We start from the raw sequence: 26,769 nt of genomic DNA on the forward strand, positions 1-26,769 counted from the left end.
GAATCCTGAAAAATAGGAAATGAATATTTACTAATATTTTGGGATTTTGGGAGAGAAAATAGTTCAGGCACTTGTTTCAAGGATATGATACGCATACCGAGGAAGTCGGGGAGGATAAGTCAAGGTAAGTAAAATTCCTTAGAAAATTTCATAAATTCTAGAATATTATTTTATGAATTGTCACAGTGAAATATTTGAGAAATATTTAGTTTGGATTTATTGAGGAAGAAATAGAGAGAAAAATAAAGAAAATGCAAGAAATTATGGAAAATAGGTTTTAATACTTATTTAAATAAATATGGTGATTATGATGTTTTGAGACTTAAAGTTGAAGTGACTTGTACAAATTTTGATGTTGGCACGCAAATCGAGGCGATGCACAAATATCGAGGTAGCCCGATAAGTTTAAGAAGGTAATTAGTATTTCCCAATTGAATTTAGTTTTGTGGAAAATGCTTAGTTTGTAAGTAATTTATGTTTAAAAACTCGATCCTCGGGAATGTTTTCATCATATTGACATGCCCTGATATGTATCCATCACGTAGACTGCATACATGACATGATTATGAAATGCATATGTACACGTTGAAATTATTGATCACATGCATGTTGTCCATTGGGAGTACGAACTGGCGCTGCTACTTTACCAAGGGTGCACCCATACACCCCGGCTTCGAAAGAGGTGGTCGTAAACATGCGAGTAACAAGAAGGGGCACAGTTGACCCCTACGATGAAGTAAGACATTGCATACATACATGATAAAGTATTTTGTGCCCTTATTTAGATGATTCATCATCTAACTTGGGCTTTGCCCCTAGAATATTCAAACATTCCAGATGGAGATTGTAGTAGATACAAGAATGAATAAGGCATGAAATGGCGCTTAGCAACGTGCATGATGAATTGAATGATGAAGGAAATGTATGTAATATAGCCCATGTATTTAAGTTCTACTACCTTGAATTCTGAACGTTTTGAGGAGTAATGATGTATATTCTTATTTAGGGTTAATATTAGTTGAGAACCTATATTTTGTATTAAGTTACGTTGAGGAATGATGATGTAAGAACTGAATTTCAATTAATGTTAAGATATCAGGTTCGATCCTTGCTTCCGCATTTGATGTGTTTAATGTTTCTCTTTCGAGAAAAATAAATGGGAATTCTGTGATGGATTCGAGGAATGATGTGGTTTAGAATTAGTTTGAAAGAAAAAAAGTTTATTATCCTAGAATTGTTCCAAGTTATAACGCGCTCGAGAAAGCAGGGCGTTACAACATCTAACAATATGCCATGATTACCCAATTTAATGTGAATCGGGTAATGTGAACCTTATACTATGATGCCATGCAATATGTCCCTCTATCATCCTATATCACGATGAGATATAAGATCACGGTCAGTAGGTCAAATCTCTTGATCTCGTCATATGATCAAATCCAATAATCATGCTTGACTAACATGACACATTAATCTCTACGGAATCCTAATTCTATTGTCATATTACCTTGACCAAGGATTTATCATCAAGTGACTACTAGATCGCATAGGATATCCTCCTCGTATATCTTGAGGTGATAGATTTCATATCTGATGCACACATACCCCGTTTGTCACTAAACTAGATACATAGATACGTATGGTTATCCCTAATTAGGACAATCATATAATATTGTTGATATCCTAATATACAAACACACAGATATCCATGTTATCTCATGTCTAAGGACTAGTTGCAAATCTGTAGTTAATATTGAATCATTGACCTATGAGATAAAACCCATGTGATTCAATATTAACAGTCTCGTTCAGTGAATTCATTCCTATAATGAGTACCCACTCATCTTTCTTCTATGTCTCATATAGAATGGCACGAGATCCACTAACCTTATTGTAGAACTTTTGAATAAATAGCAAAGCGGTATATAAAATACCTGGATCGCAGCGGAATACTCGAATCTGATTTGCCTAACAACCATAGAAAAAAACTATAAAAGCTTTCTTATCCGTCCACCCCTTGCCCGCCTAAGGCTCGAATGGTAATGCCGAAGACAGTATATGAGTGATCAGAAACTGATTCTGATTGTTGTTGTTTTTCCATTAGGCTCTATGTCTATTTATAGGTATCACACAGATATAGATAGACATATAGGAATTTGAATCCAATTCAAATTCCAATTACTTATCCCATTATATATTGTTAAAATTCAAATGTTAATGAATTTGAAACAAATTCAAATTTATAACATTTATCTTATCATTAGGAACTTATCTCAATGTAACCGCAATTCTAACAATCTTCCACTCGGGTACATGGGATAATGCTCAACTCATCTTCTCATACAGGACGTCAAGAGGTGCGACCATGATGACAATGATAAGAATACTATATCAAACAATCACCAATGCCAACATAGTACTGCTGCAAAAGGAAATAAACGAGGGTAATGCCATCTATGCCTTAGATAATAAATAACACATCTATCAAATGCTTCCAATCTCTCAAGAGTAACTCTGAACAACATTTGATCATCAATCGAAGTTCTTGCACTCATGATCATCACACGGATGATCGTCCGGACTATGAGTTGCAAAACTTACATGATGTGGTAGAAATTATCTTTCCCAAAATTCGAAACAATCCATCTCTTGGTTCAACCATTTGCCCAGACATAGCCCGCCTAGCTGCTTTCTTGCTAGCCAATTGGGTGATATGCTAAAGTAGTATAATTGAACCTCAACTTCATGAAACAATTTTAGGTCAGAAGGCATATGTGAATAGGGTCTCACACAGTGACAGAGAGAGAACAATCTTGTCACTTCCCTATAGCAGTCGTATAAGTGCATGCTGTATGATGTGCATGCTACGGTGGAGCTCCCACTAATCGGGGATGTCACACTCAAAACACCGTACAGATGTCGGCCTAGTCATCGCATAGGCACTAGCCTGAGTCACTCAACTCATGAGTACTCACATCATGCTATTCTCAGGCTTGATATGGAATTCAAAGAATATCCATATTTGACTTCTTCAAATAAGTCTCATCTTAGCCGTAAAAAGGAGACAATAACAACCTTGAATACCCCTCATGTATCAAGGCACTTACACTGACCACATAAGTCCAACAGTAAGTTGTCTCATCCTGCACACCACACAAGTGTCAGGGCAATCGTTCGCGTGAGTGGACCGATCCAAGCCTGGTGACATTCACAAACACGTGCAATTATTTTCATGTTTTCCATATCAACAACACAATGTCATATAATGAAAACAAAAAGAAGATAACAAATATCCATCAAATAAGATAACAAATATCCATCAGCATAAATCAAAATGAATGTTGTAAACAGTGATCAAATGTAGAACTCAAATTCTACGTAATCCCATACGCCTCACATGGGATTCAAATACATTCCTGCTAAGTGGCATTGTCAATGGGACAGCCAACATTTCAGCGCTAGGAATATAACTTAAAATTACTTTGTTGTCCCTGATCAATCCTTTAATGTAGTGATATCTTCTTCTTATGTGCTTTCCTTTATCATGGAATTTGGGGTCATGTGCGAACTGCATCGCAGCCGTGTTGTCGATATGAATTTCGACAGGTTCATCAGCCTGAACTGTTATCCCGAGCTCTCGAATGAAAGCATTAAGCCAGGATGCATGTCTTCCAGCTTCTGAGCTAGCCATATACTCTGCTTCCATGGTTGACTGAGCAACACAATCTTGCTTCTTGCTTCGCCAAGAAATAGAGCCTCCACCAAGAGTGAAAACATATGCCGATGTGGAGACACTATCATCTATATCTCCGCCAAAATCAGCATTAGTGTAACCACGTACTTTCATATCTCCACCTTGGAAAGCTAGGGCATAATCATAAGTACCACGTAGATACCTCATGATTCTCTTGACAACTTTCCAATGTTTCTCACTAGGATTACTTTGGTATCTGCTTACTAGCCCAACAGCGAAGCAAATATCAGGACGAGTAGACTTCATAAGGTACATGAGACTCCCAACAGCACTAGCGTATGGTTTCTTTTCCATTAGTTTCCTTTCTTCCTCTATTTTAGGGCACTGACTAGTACTCAAGGTGCAACCCTTATCAACTGGAGTATCAACAGGCTTTGAGTTATCCATACTAAACCGTTCAAGGATCTTACAAAGGTATGTCTCTTGAGACAAACTCAAAAGCTTCCTTGAGCGATCCCTCGAGATCTTAACTCCGAGGATATAACTCGCTTCCTCTAAATTCTTCATCTCAAAGACAGAGGATAGCCATTCCTTAATGGTGTTGATCATCTCCAAGTTGTTTCCAACCAATAAGATGTCATCTACATATAAGGACAAAATCAAGAACCCATCTTTTGTCCATTGGACATACACACAATGGTCTTCCTCCATCATTGTGACGCCCCGTTCCCATTTACGGGTGCCACTCGTGAACAATTACCTGAATTGTCCACCTGCCTGGCCTTTGGTGAAGGGCGGACCATGTTTCAAGACGAAACGCCCTAGGCGGGAACTAGACTTGTCCTTCCATTCCCTCAACCCCAGGATTCACTACCAGAATTGGGCTTTAACCACACCGCATTTGGTTAAAAGAAATCTCATGAAGATGCCCAATCGCCATTTTCTTATTTATATTTAACTCTTTTTCCATCCACGAATTTTACCGGGCTCTATAAAAATCATCATTTCAATCAATCCATTGATTTTACCAATTTTGGAGGAAAAACTCATCATTTTTAATTTTCCAAAATTTCGGCATTTTTTTCCAAAATGCTCGAAAAATCCCTTTATTTTGAAAATTTCTCCAGGGCCCAAAATCAATTAAGAATTGCCCCAAAAATTCCCAAATTTTTGAAATTTTAAAAAAATTTCGGCCGACGGGGCCCACAGAATGCCCCGGGGCCCAGCTGCACGCTGGCAGCTCGCATTGCCCGCAGGGCCCGCACACCAACGCGCGCCCGCCCGCGCGCATGCGCCCCAGCCCGCCTGGCCCAGGACGCCCCCAGTCTTGCTGCTGCTACTGCTGCCCCTATTACCATCTTCACTTCTTTTCTTTCTTTTTTTTGGGGGGGGCTTTTAAACCCCAAATTTTCCAGAAATTTGAACACCTTTAATTTGCATCAAAACCTCCACTTTTCTCATTCCAAAGCCTCATTACACAACAAAAATTTCTATTATTCTACTTCTTGGGTGTTTTCCACAACACACAAAAAAATGAGACTTTCTCCACAACTTAGGCTTCAACATGCCATAAGCCAATATCTCATTTTAAAATAAAGTCAAAACACTCCCAAGATATAAAATACACACATGATCTTAGGCTTTAACAAGCCATTACCAACCAAATACATTACATTACATAAATCAAATGCCACAAAATAGGCTACCTTAAGCCATACAACACACTTGAATCTTCATTTCTATGCCTCCACATGCCATTTCACTTTGTCTTGATTTTTCCCATACTTTCACAACCTATATATGAGGGTAAAAACCTCATGAGCTATTAAGCTCAATAAGGGTGCAATACAAAATAAATATGAACACAACAAGATTATATGATACCAAATGCATGCAAGTGTGGCTAGGTCTCTTTGCCCTCACAACCCACCAAGGTTAGAGGCATCAACCCACCATTTCAACCATGTTCCCAAACTAACCTATGGCCATAAATCTCATGAACATAAAAGAACATGCCAAATGCAACATATACATTTATGAACCATACTTACTACACATTGCAAGGCCACCCTCCCATGGGGCCATCCCTTACCTATTTTATTCTCTTTGAAGCTTGAAATCCTTTTCTCAAGAGAGCTTCCATCATCATCTTCTCCTATCTAAGATGGCATTCCAACAAGAACTCACTTTGCATACAAGAATACTAAATAAAGAGAAGAAGTATGAAACATACCTTGATTTCTTCTCCATTCTTCCCTTTCTTCTTTATTTCTTTCATCTTCTCTCTTTCTTTCTTCAAATGGCCAAAGGGAAAACAAGTCTTCCTTACTTGCCCTTATATACTACCATTTTCCAATTTCAAGAATGGATCTCCACCATTCATTAAAAGCACAATCCATGTGCTTAAGGAGAATTAAATCTCCATCTTCCATTTCAAATAAACAAATCTCCTCTCTAGGAAAAAGCACAATCCATACTCTTTATCTTGATTAATCTCATCCATTGAATTTTATTCACTTTTCAAGAGAAGATCTCAACCTTCAATTAAAAACACAATCCAAGTGCTTTTGAAAGTTTTAATCTCAACCACTCATCTCTTTAATATTTGGCAATCCATGCCATTTCTTCTCTTTGAATCCCCACCTTTGGATTTATTCTACTTCCAAGACTCAAGCACAACCATTAGATCACTTGGAAATTTTCTTTTTTTATTTCCAATTAATTTAATTTGATTATTTTCCAACCATTACATGAGAGACATAAATCTTTACTTATGCAATTAAATAAATCCCATATTTTCCAAAGCATTAATGGGTGACTAATTTCTCAATTCATTTGGATTTATATAATTCACCATAATCATGCTCCACATTAAATGCTTAAAAGACTAATTAGCATTTCTTTTGTATTTAATTTAATCTCTCATTTAACTTAAACCACATTAAGCTATATGTCATTCCAAGACACTAACCTTGGCTTCCAAGTTCTAATCTCATCCATCCATGTGGCATCACCATATTTATTCTCTAATATAGGGAAAATTAATTACTTTACCACATAATTGAATATCCACCATTTTTTCCATATTCCATAATTAAATTCCTTTATGGAATTTTCTTCAAATTACCAAAATACCCTTTTATGAATTATTAATCCCATATCTCCACATAAATTCACAATTGGGATTCAATTCACTTACACACCTAATTCCACATAGGAATTATTTTCAATTTATCAAAATACTTTTTTTATTGGACTTCACTATCCAAATTACCAAAATTCCCCTCTCATAGGGCACCAATATTCTCAAGGATCTAACACATTCTCAAGGGTATTTCTGGAAGTTTTCCTACTTCCTTTCTCATTCTCATAACACTAGGATTACTGGATGTTACAATCATGGTCAAACCAATAGAGGTGACGGCTTCATGAAACCGTAGATACTATTGTCTAGACGATTGCTTGAGACCATATATGGATCGTTTGAGATGGCACACTTTGCCCTATTGCCCTTCAGTAACAAAACCGATGGGTTGATCCATATATATCTCCTCGTCTAGTTCTCCATTGAGAAATGATGTCTTGACATCCATCTGGTGTAACTCAAGATCTAAATGAGTGACGATGGCTAGAATCACACGAATAGAGTCAAATCTCACCACAGGAGAAAATGTCTCTAAGAAATCTACACCCTCCATTTGGGTGTAGCCCTTCGCGACCAAACGAGCTTTATACTTGTCGATCGATCCATCAGCTCGGCGTTTGATTTTCAAGACCCACTTGTTACCAATCGTCTTTCTGTTTGATGGAAGATCAACAAGTTCCCATACCTTGTTCTTATCCATCGAGTATATTTCCTCTTTCATAGCGATCATCCATTGATCTCAGTTTGGGAAGGTTAAGACTTCTACATAAGAAGTCGGCTCACTATCATCCGACATGGCACACATAAGTACCATTCCCTCAATATCATCGAAATGACGACGAGGGATAAGCCCACCTTGGCTACGTCGAATTACTTGAGTCTCTGAAGTACTGTCTATGGGTTCACTCCCACTAACTGTAGGAATTCTCCCACTGACAAAAGAAACTTCCTCTTGTAACTCATACAATTGGGAGTCCTTATCAACCTCACCAATTCCTGGGAACTCATCCTCAAGAAACTCTACATCTCGAGATTCTGTCTCAGTCAAACCCCCACTAGGATGTTCACCATACATGACGTGTCCTTTTGAACCCGCAGGATACCGAATGAACACCTTCTTGCTGGCTCTTGGTCCAAGTTTTCCATACTTGTGGGACGTGCTATGAACATATCCAGCTGATCCCCAAGGCCGTAAGTGATCCAAGTTTTGACTTCTTCCAGTCCATAACTCATAAGGGGTAGAAGGCACGGACTTGCTTAGAACACGATTAAGAATGTAGGCTGCAGTCAACAACACATCTCCCTAGAAACTAATCGGGAGATTCGCCTGCACTAGCATCGATCTAACCATTTCCAACAAAGTCCTATTCCGGCGTTCTGCAACACCATTTTGTTGTAGAGTGCCGGGAATGGGTAGATGTCGAACTATATATTTTTCCTCACATAGACTTCTAAATTGATCAGAAAGATATTCACGGCCTCTATTGGTTTGAAGAGTTTTTAAGCTCTTATCCATCTGATTTTCAACCTTATGCACAAAGCGTCTGAAACAATCTAAAGCTTCTAACTTGTGAGAAATTAGATACACATAACCGAAATGTGAATAATCGTCTATGAAGGTAATAAAGTATGATGCACCATGACGTGCCCTCGTATTCATAGGACCGCATATGTCGGAGTGTACTAACTCCAAAGGACAAGATGCACAGGAAGCCTTACCAAAAGGTTTCTTCTTGGCCTTACCAGCTAAGCAAGGCTCACACACAGTGAGTCTCACTTTACTGAGAGATCCCAATAGACCTTCTCTCGCCAGCCTTGCCAGCCTTTCTTGACCCACATGGCCAAGTCTCTTGTGCCGTGAATCACAATCAACATTTATGTTAGAAGAAGTGGAAGAGACTAAAGCAATAGAATGGTTATTAAAAACATGATCCAAATTAAGTTTGAAAAAACCATTTACTAAGAAACCACCTCCAAAGAATGTATCATCCAAATAGATGTTCAGGCCAGTATCATGGAAAATAAAAGAATAACCTTGTCCTAATAAACATGCTACTGATAATAGATTACACCAGACTCCAAGAGCATACATAACGTCCTTCAGGAGAAGAATCTTGCCATTCTTCATTTTGAGCTGGAACAAACAAACTCCAAGAACTTCTTCTTGTGTGCCATTCCCAAGCATGACGTACTGAGTTCCCGCTGGCACCCGGTGGTAATCTACAAACCCTTCTTTCTTAACACTTATGTGTCGTGTTGCTCTTGTATCCACAATCCACTCAGGACGTGAGTATGCAACTAATGCATGCGAGCAAACATGAATCAAATGGAAATAATAAGAGAAATATACCTTCTTCAGCTTTGGAACATCCCGAGCGAAGTGACCCTTCTTCTTACAATTATAGCATTTCAATTTGGACAAGTCTTTCTTTCCACGTGTCCTCTTTTGTCCTTCTTGCTCTTGCCAATATTAGGTGTAGGCCTTAATGTCTTCGATCCTTGTCTCTTGTGTTTGGGCCCGAAGCCCTCACGTCTGTCGACCTTGGCTACAAAAGCCGCCGCACAGTTTGCTTCAACGCGCTCCGCCTCAAGCTCCAAGTGACGTGAAATATCATCAAAAGTTTTGATATTTTCGCTGTGTGTCATAAGGAGCTTCATCTGAGACCACTCAGGGTCAGGCAAGGATCTGATCACCCCTAAGAGTTGTTGCTCATTAGTAAGCGCTACTCCCACACTCTGAAGATCTCTAATAAGTGAACCCATCACTCTCAAATGCTTAGCCATGTTGTGCCTCAGGTCTTTGACATACTGTTGAAATTTTAATTATAAAGCACGAAGCTTTGTTGCAGATGTCTAACCAAAAGTGATCTTCAACTTTTGCCACATTTCCATGGCAGTCTGGCAAGACTCAAACTGGCCCATGAGATCAGCCCGCATGCTAACAAGCATCGCAAGACGAGCATAACGGTCCCTCTCACTTATCTTTCAGTATCTTATACCGAACAAGGAGGAAGACAATGTGCCGACCTTTGCGATTTGCTAATTATTCAGATTAAGAATTCTATAGCCAGAAACATATTTATAGTATAACATAATCAGAAAAATATAAAAGAATGGATACACACCCATAATATCATTTTACTATAAATACATTAGTGGTAAACCTGTGCGATACACGAAAGAGTTTAATTTAAAAATAAAAGATTAAACTCATTATTTTAAATAATTCTAACATAATTGATAATTATAGTTTTTTTTTTCTTTTAATACTCAGTCTTTTATCAAAATTTAAGTTTAATTAATTATTCATTATTCAATATACTAATGGAAAACACTCTTAATTCAATATATCATCATTCAATGTTATAAAGAACAATTAACACATTAAGTAGGTCATTTGAAAAAATACTTATAATTTTTTTTATTTATTATAATATAGTTATTTATAAATAAATATTATAAAATTTATAATAAATCCACTCAAAGACGTTCGTTATTTTCTATTTATTATATTATAAATATAAATTAAATTTTTTAAATGTGAGTAAGAATAAGTTTTTAAATAATAACAAAATTTAAAAATATGAATTTTGATTTCTTCCATAGTCTTAAAAATGTAATTCCTTAAATATTAATTAGTATTAAAAAATCCAAGCATTTGACTACTTTAAATATTTTTTTATAAATTTGTTAAGATTCACATTTTCAAGATTATAATATAATTATTAAAGTAAAATTAATAATTAATTAATCACTACCTTTGATTTAATGCAAGTTTTTGAGGAAAAAAATTCACTATTGATTGACACTTAGCAAAATACTTTACCTGACTATCCTATTTTAATATTATATATATAATAAAGATATAATGATAAAATTTTAAATAAATAGATAATTTTCTATAACTTAATTAATAGTTGAAGTTATCTATTAATATTTCTTAGAAAACCCATGCAAATTTAATATAATTTTTAGAGACAAAAACAGCTTAATAGATTTTTTGAGGGAAAAAAAATTACAAACTATTATACTTTCATATTATATATTATTATATTATATAAAGATAAGATTTTATTTAATGAACAATTTTATGTGACTTAATTAATACTTTAAGTGTCTATTTATATTCTTCATAAATAGTATTTATTTTTTATTGATTGATGAATTAATTAAATATTTAATATTCACATAATAATGTATTGAAAAACCCATTATTAGCATTAAAAAACTCATGTATTTAAAATCCATTATTAATTTTACAGTAATTAGTACTTATTATTTTAAAGTAATTGAAAATTTTAAATTATTAATGTAAATTACTAAATACAAATTATTAATGCAAGTTTTAGAGGAAATTTTTTTTTTCTAGACTATCCTACTTATATATATATATAAATATTATTATATTATATCAAGATAAGATTTTATTTAATGGACAATTTTTTGTGATTCAATTAATACTTTAAGTGTCTATTCATATTCCTTATAAATAGTATTTATTTTTGATTGATTGATGAATTAATTAAATATTTAATATTCACATAATAATGTATTGGAAAACCTATAGTTAGCATTAAAAAACTCATGTATTTAAAATTTATTATTAATTTTATAATAATTAGTACTATTATTTCAAAGCAATTGAAAATTTTAAATTACTAATATAATAAGTACTAAATACAAATTATTAATGCACTTTTGGGGGAAATTTTTTTTTTAGACTATCATATTTTTATATATATAAAGATTATATATTATTATATTATATAAAGATAAAATTTTATTTAATGGATAATTTTCTGTGACGTAATTAATAATTTAAGTGTCTATTCATATTTCTTTGATTGATTGATGAAATAATTAAATATTTAATATTCACATAATAATGTATTGGAAAATCCATAATTAATATTGAAAATCTTATGTATTTAAAATTCATTATTAATTTTACAGTAATTAGTAATTATTATTTCAAACCAATTGAAAATTTTAAATTATTAATGCAATAAGTATTAAATGTAAATTATTAATGAAAGTTTTGGGGGAAATTCTTTTTTTTCAGATTATCTTACTTTTATATATATAAAGATTATATTATATAAAGATAAGATTTTATTTAATGAGAATTTTTTGTGATTTAATTATTACTTTAAGTGTCTATTTATATTCCTCATAAATATTATTTATTTTTAATTAATTGATGAGTTAATTAAATATTTAATGTTCACATAAACTGTATTGAAAAACCTATTATTAGGATTGAAAAACTCATGTATTTAAAATTTATTATTAATTTTACAGTAATTAGTACTTATTATTTCAAAGCAATTGAAAATTTTAAATTATTAATACAAATTATTAATGCAATAAGCACTAAATGCAAATTATTAACGGCAAGTTTTGGGGAAATTTATTTTTTTTCAGACTATCCTACTTTTATATATATAAAGATATTATATTATATATTATTATATTATATAAAGAGAAGATTTTATTTAATGGATAATTTTATATGATCTAATTAATACTTTAAGTGGCATTCATATTCCTAATGAATATTATTTATTTTTGATTGATTGATAGATTAATTAAATATTTAATATTCACATAATAATATATTGGAAAACCCATGATTAACATTGAAAAATTGAGGTATTTAAAATTCATTATTAATTTTATTGTAATTAGTATTTATTATTTCAAAGCAATTGAAAATTTTAAATTATTAATGCAAATTACAAAATATAAATTATTAATGTAATGAGTACTAAATGCAAATTATTAATGCAAGTTTTGGGGGGAATTTTTTTTTTCAGACTATCATATTTTTATATACATAAAGATATTATATATTATTATATTATATAAAGATGAGATTTTATTTAATAAATAATTTTCTATGACTTAATTAATAGTTTAAGTGTCTATTCATATTCCTCATAAATAGTATTTATTTTTTATTAATTGATAGATTAATTAAATGTTTAATATTTACATAATAATGTATTGAAAAACCCATGATTAACATTGAAAAACTCATGTACTTAAAATTCATTATTAATTTTACAGTAATTAATATTTATTATTTCAAAGTAATTAAAAATTTTAAATTATTAATGCAATAAGTACTAAATATAAATTAGAGAAAAAATTGAAAAGATAAATGTCCCTCGAAGAAAAGAGAAAAGAATGGAGACGTAGTAAATGTTGGTGTTGGTATTTAAAAAAAATTGCCAACCGTTATCTAATAATATGGTAAAAAGTGGCATGAAGTTTTTAGAACTAAGAAAAATCGTAGTTAATTTTAAAATCAAAGAAATACCATTTATATTTAGATTTGTTGTAACACGGCTACCACAATAAATTTATAGATGGGAAACCACCGATGGATGATTCGCGTATGGCTTATCAGAGCGATAGATGACCTCACCCGGGAGAAGGATGACTCTTTCGGGTGATGGGTAACGTGTGGATTGTCCAAACGATAAGTAATTATCGAGAGAGATGGGTGACTCTCCTAGGGTGGAGCGAGCGATGGATGAGTCTCCCGGGGGTAGCAGTAGCGATGGATGAGTCTCCCAGGGGTCACAACAGCGATGGATGAGTCCCTCAGCTAGATTGAGAGCGATGGATGACTTATTCAAGAAAGAAGATCGATTAGGGGCGAGAGTGAGGATCCCCGTGCAGACCCTCCGATACTTAAGTTAGTCTCTTGAAAATGTAAAGTAGTCGAATGCAAGAGAGAGATGTGAGTGTGAGAGATTACATACCGAATGAGGGAAGATACCCCATATTTACAGCGATGGGAGAGGTATTCATGTGCCGTGTGACCCAATTTTCTCAGCGAGCATATCGGAGATAGTTTTGATCGAGTCTTGCGGGGTTATCGGTGCGAGGGTGCATGGCCGAACATGCACACGAGCATATGTGGGTACCTGCACAAAGGCGCACATTAGGCACCCCCAAGTGACCTCCATCAAGGGTGTGAAGTACCCCCGAGAAACTCTCTCGGGGTGGGGGGCTCCAGCCCTCATCTTTTCCTTAGCCACGCTGCTACGTGGCAAAGGGGGAAGTGCCCCCTCTTTCACTGGCCACGTTACTAAGTGGCAGCGTGGGGGATGGAGGAAGCGTTCCCTCTTTCCCTGGCAACACTGCCGCATAGCCAGCGTGGGAGATGAAAATGAAGCGGCCATAGTGGCCACATGGACCTCCTTCTAACTGCATGAAGCAGCCAGGTGGCAACTTGATGGCTTACCACGTGATATTTATTTATTTATTATTATTTTAACAGGCATAACAAATGCTCCCTACTCTTTTTATCGGGTCTCCCTAGAGAAAGAGTATTCTGCCTGTAATACTACCCTATTTTTAAGAGGCTATTTTTTCTCTTTTATGTCTTTCGTAGTTGTCTTTGGCATTCTGCTACCAATGTGCCCTTATAAAAGAAGGCTTGAGTTTCTCATTTAGCCATTATTTCAACAAGTCTTCTGTGTTATTCGTGGCTCTGGTAGTTTCATATTTCAACTCCTTATAAGTGCGATGGCTTTAAGAAGAAGTGGCAGAGTCTTCGCATGACGTGTTGAAGATCCTTCCCTTGCAGCTGTGATCCATGCATTCAGTTCTTCATCTTCTAGGAGTATAAACATGATTTCTTCATATGCTCCCATCTCTCGAGATGACAGGGGCTCGAAAAAATCTTCAAATCAAGTCAAGAGTGATCATGTCGTTATTGGCTCATATATGTATCTACATTTTGCCGAGAGATGAATTGGCATATTGAGAAATTTTCTTCGAATCCAAGGGTGTTCGTGATGATTGGCGCTCCATTTCCTGGTTTGTCGGATTACTTGTAAAATGAGGAATATGACATATCTTCTTGTAGGACAACAACTATTGCATCATTCGGACACCAGGCGAAGCGGCATAAGTCACTTGTGTGGCCATTGATATTATGCCTCCTCGATGTATAGCTAATCGTGCAACAACGGTCTTATACTTTCTCATTGTCAGCTACTTGTGGGGGCAATGGGATGTGCTTCCTTGTTGTCAAGTAATAGGTCTTTTTTGTTATAATGTCGCGGCTCCCAAGTTTCGCGTGTACATGCTTTCTAGTATTGTTGGCATAACGTCTACGTTTGCAACATGTTTTGTTATCGTGATTTGGTGTGACGCCTACATTCGCAATTAAAAAGAATATACATCTTTTATTTTCCCGATTTGGCGTATCGCTTACGTCTGCAATTAGTTTTGGCTTTTCCTTGTTGCTAGGGTATGAGTAAGGCAACAGACTTGTTATTTTCACCTTGGGGTCGGGCTGTTAGCGAGACAACAGGTCTTTCCGTGTTTACTTCGTTGTCGGGCTAGTAGTAGAGCAATGGGCCTTAGGTCACCAAGCGAAGCGGTGTAGGTTGTTCGCGAGATAACAAATATTATGGCTCCTTTCTGTCAAGCTTTTTGCGGGACAACAATTTTATTTTCACCCCATTGTCAGGCTATGTGTGGGACAATGTCTTATTTTTCCCTTATTGTCGGACTACGTGCGGGACAATGGGCTTGTTATCTTTTTCGTTGTCGGGCTATGAGCAGGGCAACAAGCTTTTAGCTTTCACTTCGTTGTCAGGCTATGCACGGGGCAATGAGCTTTTAGCTTTCATCTCCTTACCAGGCTACACGCGGGGCAATGGGTCTTTCGTTCGAGAAAAAACCCTTGATGGAATCTAGTAGATAATAGTGGACGCCATAATGATAATTTATTTGCAGAAGTGAGTACAAGCATTTTGATGTGATTCAGCCAAATGTGCCTACGTCCACAGTACCATTTTGGACTCACATTATTACAATGTAAATAATTCAAATAAAGGAAATAATACAACTTAATCTTGCATAGTTTGCTTGCAAATCAATAAAGTCTCTTCATTCTATTTCCCTTTTGTAGATGCAACATAGCACGTGCGGGCCTTCCATCCCCTCGGACTTGTCCCACTCCTCGGGGTGTAGGAAATTTCATCAATAGATAGCAGGAAAAGACTATAGCTCTCATGTCATTGAGCAGGGGACGATAAAAAATTATATTGTATGCAGTTGATGAGGCTTTAACCACCATAAAGCAGGCCTGGCATGTTGTGCTCTGAGGATCAAAGTCCAATGTGACTAGCAATTGAATTGAAACAGCCACCGGGATAGTCTCCCCGGTAAAACTATATAAAGAGGAAGAGACCTTTTTCAGTTAATCTTGAAAAATGTGTATTTGCTCAAAGCAATTTCAATAAATGAGATTAACTAAGCTGCCACTGTCTACCAAAATTCTCTCAATTGGGTGCTTTGCAATGATAGCTGAGATTATTACCATCGGATCATCATGTGGAATGATTACATCTCCTCTGTCAGCAGGTGTGAATATAATGGGCTCTTCATTTTCTCTAACCTCTATTACTAAATTGACCCGGTAGGTTAAACGGGCATAAGCCTTTCGGGAAGAGGAGCTGTCACCAACCAAGGTTTCACTAACCCGAAATGACGTGTATAACCTAATGTATTGGTTCATTATCCATAGGTGGATTCTGTCTGTAGTCGCTTCCTTTATTTTGTTGTCTTGGATTATGTATTTCTTGTGTTTCAAGCCTCTCTTCCCTTCTTTATAGCTCCTTGTTATTTCCTTTTTCTTCTCGCACATATCTTTGTAAGTGCCCTTCCCGGATAAGCATCTCAATTTGATTTTTCAATTCCCGACATTGATTGGTGGAATGGCCACGAGTCCTATGGTATCGACAGTACTCATCCTGATTCTTCCCAATAAGTCAATCCATCTTTTTTGGAAGTCTGATTAGGCCTAATCCTTCTATGGTTGTCAATATGGAAGATCGAGGTTGGGTAAGCAGGGAATAGTGATTGAACTGGGGCCTGACATCATCCAGTCTTCAAGCCCTCTCTTGTCGTCGATCAAGATCTTCTTCGATATCTCGTTCCTTTCTTTTTCGCTCTCTATCTTCATACATTGCCATAGTCCTCATTACTTCTGTATGGTGTATATATTTATTGGCCCTGCCGAACAAATCTACCAAGGATTTTGGCTAGTCTAGAGATAGGGATTCTTGGAAAGAAGTTAGTCGCGCCCATTGGAACATAGCGAACACTGCTATCTCAATCAATAGGTTATAAATCTCAAGTGTAGCGTTTCGGAATCTGTCCACATAATGGCGTAGGGTCTCCTTGCTCCCCTGTCGAATGCTAAGAAGGTATGTCGCGTCTTTTTTCCTCTAGCTATTAATAATGAATGCTTTGATAAATTCTGCATTAGTTGTCCAAACGAGGAAATGGATGCTTCGGGTAAACCATTAAACCAAGCCCGAGCATGTTCAACTAGGGTTAATGGGAAGGCCTTACACATTATCGCGTCGTCTTATCCATGGAGCATCATCAAAGACTCGTAGTTTTGCATGTGATCATAAGGATCATCCTTGCCAGAGTAAGGGGTTATTTGGGGCATCTTAAATTTTTTGGGTAAGGGCTTTTCCATTACTTCTACCACAAATGATAGCCTCCATCGTGATTGCTCTTCTGAAATTGGTAATAACTTATTTTGTTACAACACCTGCTCAATCATTTTCTTCATATTCGTTGTCTCCCAGGCACTAAAGGTCATAGGGTTGTCATTGAGCTCATCATTCCACCTTGACACTGGTTTAGAAGAGTTTCTTCCTCCCTCTATAGGGGTGTTGGCCACTGTCTCAGAGTATCTCCCCATATGAGGGCTTCGCCCACTTGTCTTTTGACGCTCGACCCTTCCTTGATTTTATTGGCAGGGGGAGGTTTGGGTAGGAGCCCCTCGAGTAGGAGACCTTGGTTAGTTGTTTCGAGAAGAGGCAGATTGTGCATGAGAGTCAGGAGTAGCCTCTTGATAAGAGCCATTCCTTGGAACCTCTTGACGTGCCCCATTGGACGGAACTGTTTTTGGTATAAACTTTCTTAAGGTAGCCAGCATTGAGGCTCGAGGAACCAAACCTTGCAATATCCCAACCATTTCACAAAGAGCTTGCATCCCTTTAACTTGCTGCTGTCGCAACGCTTCGTACTCAGCCAGAGGAACCATGGGTGGGGCTGGTACACTTGAGCAAATGCGATGAGGAAAATAAGGCCCCAGAAGGGCATGTGAGTTGATAAATGGTGGAGCTTGAAATTTAATGTCTAATGGATGTGAATGCCCTAGGAAGGGTAGTTGTTGAGTGAGGGGTGGATGACCCTCACATGGGGACTGATGGGTGGGGGGGAGCTGGCCTTCACAAGTGGATTGATGGGTGAGGGGTGGCTGGCCCTCATGGGAAGTTTGATGTTGATATTTCACACGAGGAAGGGTCTCTCGTTGAGGTGATTGTGCACCACGAGAGAGAGTATGTTGACCACTTCGAGTTTGTGCCATGGTGAATAAGGTTTTTCTTGGTTTTTTGTTGTTTCCCACAGACGACACCAATTGTTGTAGCACGGCTACCACAATAGATTTATAGATGGGAAATTGCCAATGGATGACCCGCGTATGACTTATCAGAGCGATGGATGACCTCACCCAAGGGAAGGATGACTCTTTCGAGTGATAGGTAACATGTGAATTGTCCAAACGATGAGTAATTATCGGGAGAGATGGGTGAGTCTCCCGGGGTGGGGCAACAACGATGGATGAGTCATTCGGCTAGATTGAGAGCAATGGATGACTTATTCAAAAAAAAAGATCGGTTAGGGGCGCTGGTGAGGGTCCCCGCGCAAACCCTCCAATGCTTGATGTGAGTGTGAGAGATTGCATACCGAATGAGGGAAAATATCCCCTATTTATAGCGATAGGAGGGGCATCCATGTGTCGTGTGACCCGATTTTCTTAGCGAGCATATCGAAGATTTTGACCAAGTCTTGCGGGATTATTAGCGTGGTCCCCGCATAAACCCTCCGATACTTAAGTTAGTCTCTTGAAAATATAAAGTAGTCGAATGCAAGAAGGAGATGTGAGTGTGAGAGATTGCATACTGAATGAGGGAAAATACCCCCTATTTATAGTGGTGAGAGGGGCATCCATGTGTTGTGTGACCTGATTTTCTCGGCAGGCATATCGAAGGCGATTTTGACCAAGTCTGGCGAGATTATCATCATGAGGGTACATGATCGAGCGAGCACACGAGCATATGCGGGTGCGTGCGCAGAGGCTCGCATTAGGCACACCTGAGTGACCTCCATCGGGGGTGTGAAATACCCCCGAGAGACTCTCTCAGGGGTGGGGGGTGGAGCCCCCCCTCTTTTTTCCTTAGCCACGTTGTTACTTGGCGATGTGGTAGAGGGGAAATGCCCCCCCCCCCCCCCCTTTCCTTGGCTATGCTGTTACGTGGCAGAGAAGAGGGAAGCAGCCATGCGGCCTGGGGGCTGCCTCTTGGCTGCATGAAGCAGCCAGGTGGCAACTTGATGGCTTGCCACGTGGCAACTCATGGGGCCATCACAAGGCATTTTTTCTTTATTTATTTATCTTTTATTATTTTAACAAGCATAACAAGATTAAATCTCAAAAATATTAAATATGTATTTCCTTTCTAAATTTTAAACGATTCTAATGTGAATAATCTACAACAAAACTCTTTAACACTACCAACATCATTATTTACAAAGAACACAAAAGATAATTTGGATTACAAAACCATGCAAATTCAAGTTTATAATCCAACATGGGTATGGTTTGCTGCTTTTAACATATCAGGTTCGAATATTGCTGTGTGCTAGAATTTTCTTTCTAACTTCTTGTTGATAATTGATTCATATATTTGTATTTCAAATATTATATTTTAATATTTTATTATTAAATTATTTGATTATTACCCTCAAAATGTATATCATACTAGTCATATTTCTTTTCTTTTTTTTATATAAAAAAAAAAAAGACTCGTGATTAATGTTAAAACCCCTTAAGGTTGATTTATATTTCCTTATAATAGATGGTATCTAAATGCCATCTAAAAACATTTATATTTCCTTAACAAAGTTAAATCTACCATAAATCAAACCTTAACCCCCAAAATTAAATAAAATCAAAACAAAACTCCAAACACTTCACACACATACTCTGGTCATGCGTTTGATTTGGACTAGCCAGGTAGGGTTCTTTAATTCTAAAAGACTTGCAAATGCAACTATTTTAGGTTCAATTTAGGTTGCTAGTATCATTCTTTAATTATCTTTGACATTGAGTCTAAAAATAAGAGAACTTATTTACTTTTTATAAAAATAAGAAAGTGAATTACCCTAACTCTAAAAGTACGAGCCCAATTTGGCCCAAGCTAACTCTAAAAGTACCCACTTTGCCTAAAATTTCATAGATCCTGCAATTTGAATTTTTTTGGGGATAAATTGCACCCACAGATGTGATTTGTGAACCATTTACTTAAATTTTTTTTTCTAGTTTAAAAATGTCTTTGGACATCGTTGTAATTTTTTTTTTTTTTTTTACTCGCACAACCCTTCCATTAGTTTAAACATATTTTTAGACAAAATGACTAAACAAAAAAAAAAAAATAGATTTTTTGTTTTAACTATCTATATCCAGTACTTTCAAATGCTTGGGCCCATTTGGTCACGATTTTAACAATTGTGGTTGTGCAACAAAATAGTGTTTTATTGAACAATTTTGGATATTAAAATGCTCCAATTTGATAAAACAGTAAGAAGGTATTCTCTCTTATTTCAAAAGTACTTACCAGACAAAAAACAAAAAAAGTTAAAATAGACAACACAAGCACTCGTTTTAACATTCTAAGCAACATACTTGTAAATCAACATCCTCTCCTCTTACTTGCAGTCCAGCGCAGTTTTCCTTCCAGACGTTTAATCGTACTGCCAGTGTGCACCAAACTAAGCCAATCGCCTTATTTCTTATTTTTTGCATACCAAAGCGGGAGGAGTCTCGTGATCTAGACGCCCTTTTCAGAGACCGACACATCAAACAATGAGTAGGTTAGGCATCCTCATGTTCAAAAACCAAGCAGGATACGTCCAGCAACCGATGATACACAGCAGGCACAACCCGGGCTTTCGACCTCTCAAATGTCAGCCGCAAGAAAGTTTCCAGATAGAGCAACCTGTGTAAATGCATCCAAATTGGGCACCTTCTTGAATGGAATGTATAGATCAAATGGACAACAAAAGTGGGAAATTCCGGAACTGCTTTATGTTACCTTCTCGCCGAGTTGGAATGGAGGGAGACCGCGGTAAGGACATGTGCCGCAGCGGAAAGCATCGCCTAAGCCACACTATATGTACAAACAATGTTTAGAAGCCAAGAAGAAACTAAAACCAGTACAACTGCAAATATAAGAAACAGACAAATGAATATGTATTCATTTGCTTGAAAATGTATGAGAAACCAGTAAGATATGAATGAGATGAATATGGGTGCAATATGTATCTACTGCTGAGATGTGAATGAGACTGAAGGAAACAAATGACAGGGTTGACATATGTAATGTAAGTGATCACCTAAGTGAGATCAAAGAACATATAAGCCACAAACATTGATCTCCACACTCAGGACAGCTTTGTTAAACATGGAGTCCTAGGTAGACTAGCCATTTTTGTAGGATTTTCCACTTGAGATTGTCATAGCCCTTAAACAAAGAGTTTAGGTAGGCCATAATTGCTATTGCATTGTACACATTTATTTTTAAATGAACAAGCTAGCGAAACTGAATCCAGTCTAGACAAGCCATAGGAAGAAGAGAATGAGTACTTCAGAAAAAGGGGTATTGTACATGAACGAAGTTAGCAGAGCACATACACTGCCACAAGCTGATTGAGGATTGTTCAGCTGGTCCATTGTCAGCCCTAGCTTCACTTTCTCCTCCACCTCAGCTCTTCCACAAGTGCAATTTTTGCACGCTTTCCTTGCACTTCCAACTTCACAATCACCAACTGCATATTTTGCATTAGATGTTTGAATTAAAGGTTCCCAAAAACATTGTGGTGGCACTATTTTGTAGAACTAGGAAAGTACAGCATTTGAAACAATAGAAGTTCAATATCATTGTCATACAAGGTGGCAACTCAGGTTTCTTCAAATCTTCTTCAGTCAATAGGCTATCCTCATCAATTAGATCCATATCATCATCAATCTGGACTTTTGGCAAACTTTTTGTGGGCTTCCTCTTCAGAGCAAAAGATGAACCAATCCTCCAAGAAGGCTTCCTGCCTTTAACCTATCAAAAGACAACAGATCCAGTTCATGGAAAGTAAGGTGTATGTCATACATATACCCCCCCCCCCCCCCCCCCCCCCCCCCCTACACACACACACAAATTTAAGCAACTTAGACAGCTTTGCAGAGATGTATGAGACTCTAGGAGCAAGAGACAAACCATGGTTTGTGCTAGCAGTAATCTGAAATTCCTCATAATTGCAAGAATATCAAATATTCATTCCAATTTCAGAGAGAAGAGAAAGATAATAAAGCAAAGGTATTAGAACACTTCAATACACATCCTCTTTATAAGACCCAAAAAAAAAAAAATTCCCCACCTAGCGGGATTAAGGGGTGGGATTGATTGACAACCCCCCCCCCCCCCCCCAAAAAAAAAATATATATATATAGATATATATAAATATATATATAAAGCTTATGCATATGAAAACAATCCACAAGTTCTCCTCAGTTACCCTGTCCAACACAGAGAGGAACATGAAATGTGGAAGGCAAACAGGATTTTAAGGATGCGGCTGACAGTTCAGATGACTAGATTTCTCCTTAACCAAGACGAAAAGGAAAATAATAGAAACATACTCACCCCAAGAGACTCTACTCCTTCAGAATGTATAACTGATTTAATTGAAAAAACCTTTACATCTAAGAACCCAGCCAGGAGTAACTTGCGCTCTAGAATTGATGTTATCTGCAAGGAGGAAACAGTAAGAAATATAACCTTTTGTTTTTGTTTTTGTTTTTTTGCTAGGTAAAAAGAATCATTTAAGAAGAGGCACCCTAGCCCTTGGGCTGCCTGCCATAAGAGTCTTTGTAAGAAATATAACTTGATATTTCAACAAGTGGAAACCAACATAATTGTTAAATCACCTTGTCCTCAGTTTCAGATTTGAAAATGTGGTGAAGAAAGACCATTCCATCAGGCTTCAACACTTTCCAGATTTCTCTAAACAACTGATCGCTGGGGAACTCAAGTGACTGACAGATGAATATCATGGTATCCACAGATAATGAACCTACAGGCAGCTCATCTGCACCATTCTCAACTGATGTTACAATACTGACATGGAGTACAAGGAATTGAACCCCCTTAAATACAAAAATAAAAAACAAAGCAACTAAATGTTCTTTCAAAGTATTATTCTTCCCCTAGTTATTCCAGAACAAAATAGCATGTTTATTTACAATAAATACATAAACTGAATTTTTGAAAAAGACATTCCCATTTTTCCCACTGAACCAACTCGAGATTGGCATCTATTTTCATGGCAAAAGAAGGGGTAGTGGAGGACCTCCAATGGTTGGCTGTTCATGGACTAGCTGTCTAGCTGACCTATCATTTTTTTTTGGGCGGGAAGTGTGTGATGAAATGTACAACCTAACAATGTCAAATGAAGATGACTCATCATAGCCCAAAATCCTTCCATTAATGACAATTTTCTCAAGACTCTTCAATGTGGACCGAAAGAAGCAAACACCGGAAATACCTTAAAGTAACTTGGCTTATCCACATGCCACATTGATCACAGTTATGTAGGGTAGATTTGTCATTTTGCCACCAAATCTGTGCTAACTGCTGGTGTTTCCTTGTGGTGACATTCATGGCACAGCAGAAAAGCCAAAGTAGTGATGGATTCTGATTGGAACAGGAAGTTCAGATGATAATTTGATAGGCCAATTTATTAATGGCACTAGTCTTAGAGCTGTGTCCTGCTAGATCTCCCATTCCAACTAACAAAATGATACTACAGAAACTGTCTTATTTTTTCTTCCTCACTTGTTGCATCTTTGTTGGTTCTTTATTTTATGATATAAACAACTGAAGAAACAAAGGGACAAGCATCTTATGATTGAATTGCTGCCTAGACATGACCAAAATATTTCCTACTGGTACACAGAAAAGGAAAGATAAAGGAAGCTGGCAAAAGAAAGAACAAAACGGAGAAACAGGGAAATAGAAAGTCACCATTATGACGTATCAAACTTAATAAAACATGTAACTCCCTTGAGAGATAGTTGTATGTTAGTGGAATGGAAATCAAGAAAATAACTATACATCATTTTGAACATTGTTAAGGCACACAAGTAGCTTACACATGAGTTCTTAATATATAAGAAAGAAAACAAGAAAAGCATACTAAGTAATGAAGCTTGAGTGATGATTAGAGGATCAATCTGCTCTGCTACTCCATCTTTTATCACCTTCATAGCATTTAAAACTGAACTAATAGGCAGAACTGTCATATCTGAAAGAGCCAATACACTACCATGCATCATTTCGGTCTCCTGCAAAAGAAATTCACAAAAAACGATCAATGTAACATATTCTCCCATCATGTGTAATGGTTAATCAAATTGAAACCTTAAAAGATGTCATCTATACTATTTACAAGAGGATCAAAAGGCTCTTAAAAGACGTTTCTAGAGCAGGACACTCCCCGCTTTGAGACAGCTAGGAGAGTGTCATTTTTGTGTGAAACCTTACCCTTGGTTAGCAAAGAGGCTGTTTCTAGGCTCAAACCTTTGAAGTCAGAAAAGAGCAACCTTACAATTGCCACCAAGGTTCGCCCCCTATCAAAAGGCTCTTACAGCCTCTCTCTCTCTCTCTCTCTCTCTCTCTCTCTCTATATATATATATATATATATAACCATTGTACTTAAAAGACTCCTTAAATGAACATGAAAACTTTAGGGGATGCAAAATATAATCTCCAAAAAATAACTGAAAGAAGAAGACTACTAGCTGTCAGCTTCCAATTGGGAAAGAAGATCATTCACACCACTTCACATAAAACGAGTGGAAATATATATAAAAAATAGAAATCTCTTGTAATAGGTCACACACACTTATAGTATATAAGTACATTATATAGTTGCTGCTACTTGTCTTCACCCATGGCAGGAGTTTATCTTCACGACATGTTGCACACAGAACTATTCCAGAAGATAAAGTCCTATTTATCAGGCCAGAAATAAGTTAATACTGGAATTATACTCCCCGACCCCCACCCCAAAAATAATTAAAATAAAATAAAATAAAACTTCAGAAATAAAACGGATGGGTTAATCAAATGGGGCGGGGAGGAGCAATTCAGAAGTCTAAAATGGTAGTTGAAACCCAATTTACGGTATCATGTTTTGACTGTGAAATTAAATTACAGTAACACTAGGCTTGGAACTACGATTTGTGGAAGAAATAACACAAAGAAAGGATAACGACTGTTACTACTATTTTCTTCCATTTTGCTTTACATCGAGAAATCCTTGCTCCAAACATAACCTAGCAAGGCCCGGGAAAACGGAAACAAAATCCTACATCCAATTCTTTCTCCCCAAAAATTCCTCAATTGTTAAAAGCCAATAAGAATACAAATCGAAAAGAATACGGAATAACGGGAAAGCAATAAGAAAACAACCTCGAACCTTCTTCACACAGCGCAATTCAAGAAAGAATGGCAATCGCTAATTGTACGGGAACGGCGCAGCCTCAATTACACAATTGGGTAAAAAATTCCAGCAGAACAGATGAAATAGAAGTCGCCATTCCACAAATTCCGTTTCAATTTTGTAAACAATAAAAGAAAAACACGTGTGCGAAGGAAATTATTCTGAACCTTACCATAACATCATCTGCCGGAGGTGGACAACCGCCGTCGCTGCAGTTCAAAGAACTCGAAAACGCCGGTATCCGCGAAGACTAGAAGATACGATACCTGTTCGGCCTTTGATCTGTTTCTAGATTGTTGGAGCACGAAAGAAGAAGCGAGAGAAGATGGTCGACAGATCTGGTGCGATGAGGATGCATGAAAGAGGCAAAGCAAGTGGTGACGTGGACGAGAGGTGTTATGAAATTTATTTATATATATATATTTCAAAAGTTTTATAAATTCTATGTTTATTATTATTTAATAATAATAATAATAATAATAATAATAATAATCTAGCATTGACGAAACCAAGAAGATTGGCATTGATTGAGTCAAAAATCTTCATCTTATTAACATTGGAATTTCTTGCAAGTTAGGTCATCGCTGAATTTGACCATTTACAAGATTTCTTGAATGTCTGGTTGTCTGAAGCAAAGCCATTTTTAAGTCCAAGTTCAATTTTGATAAAATTTATTTTCTTTGTTTATTCTTATCTTTTCAACGAGGTGGCAAAATTGTAAGTAGTAGAAATGCAATGCCAATGTTCCAATTTTCCACTATAGAAACCTGGTGAGAGCTTTTGACCATCAATCCATCAACAATTCTCTTATCGTTTTTCTTGTCTCTATTTTAATCTTCCTATCTCCTTTATTTTGAGAAATATTGTTAAGTTTAATTTTCTTATTATTCTTATTACCTTGTATTATTATTGTTTTATAGCTTGTAGTACAAGAAAAGCTTGATATATTCTGGGAGTAACCATCTTTGATAATATTATTATTGTGTGTGGTAAAATCTACCTTTTATGACACTGACATCACCCTTAACCTTATTTTTTATCATCATTGTTTTGTTACTTTTCCATCTTCAATTTCTCTAACATTCTAAAAGGTAGATGGTCTCTTCTGATAACAACAATTCTATCAACAATACCCCCAATCCAAATAGCGAGGAAAATCCCAACAATGTTTCATCTCCTATCCTACCATTATCGTATGCCAAGTCATTTCTTGATATATCCAAGATCGAGGCATTTGATGGCAATAATTTTAAGCGGTGGCAAGAA

The 26,769-nt window shown here is 36.5% G+C and overlaps 1 protein-coding gene across 1 annotated transcript; it reads right to left on the bottom strand.

Annotated features, from left to right (window-relative positions):
• Positions 1-20,460: 20,460 nt before the first annotated feature.
• On the bottom strand, positions 20,461-25,880 carry LOC127791352 (anamorsin homolog). Its single transcript, XM_052321167.1, has 8 exons — positions 25,676-25,880; positions 24,195-24,342; positions 22,927-23,087; positions 22,643-22,747; positions 21,895-22,057; positions 21,640-21,773; positions 21,041-21,115; positions 20,461-20,944 (listed from the first exon to the last, which is right to left on the bottom strand). The coding sequence occupies exons 1-8, from the start codon at positions 25,676-25,678 to the stop codon at positions 20,906-20,908; spliced, it is 828 nt and encodes a 275-aa protein (XP_052177127.1). The 5' UTR covers positions 25,679-25,880; the 3' UTR covers positions 20,461-20,905.
• Positions 25,881-26,769: the final 889 nt, after the last annotated feature.

Source organism: Diospyros lotus, chromosome 15 (assembly GCF_014633365.1).
Source record: "Diospyros lotus cultivar Yz01 chromosome 15, ASM1463336v1, whole genome shotgun sequence".
Classification (NCBI taxonomy): Eukaryota; Viridiplantae; Streptophyta; class Magnoliopsida; order Ericales; family Ebenaceae; genus Diospyros; species Diospyros lotus.

Bases quoted from the DNA above. Each gene is read 5' to 3' on its own strand.
- LOC127791352 (XM_052321167.1), bottom strand. The intron at 22,748-22,926 runs GTGATTTAACAA...TCCTCCTTGCAG, and splicing joins AATCTGAAACTGAGGACAAG to ATAACATCAATTCTAGAGCG. The intron at 22,058-22,642 runs GTGAGTATGTTT...GTCTTTTGATAG, and splicing joins AAGGAGTAGAGTCTCTTGGG to GTTAAAGGCAGGAAGCCTTC.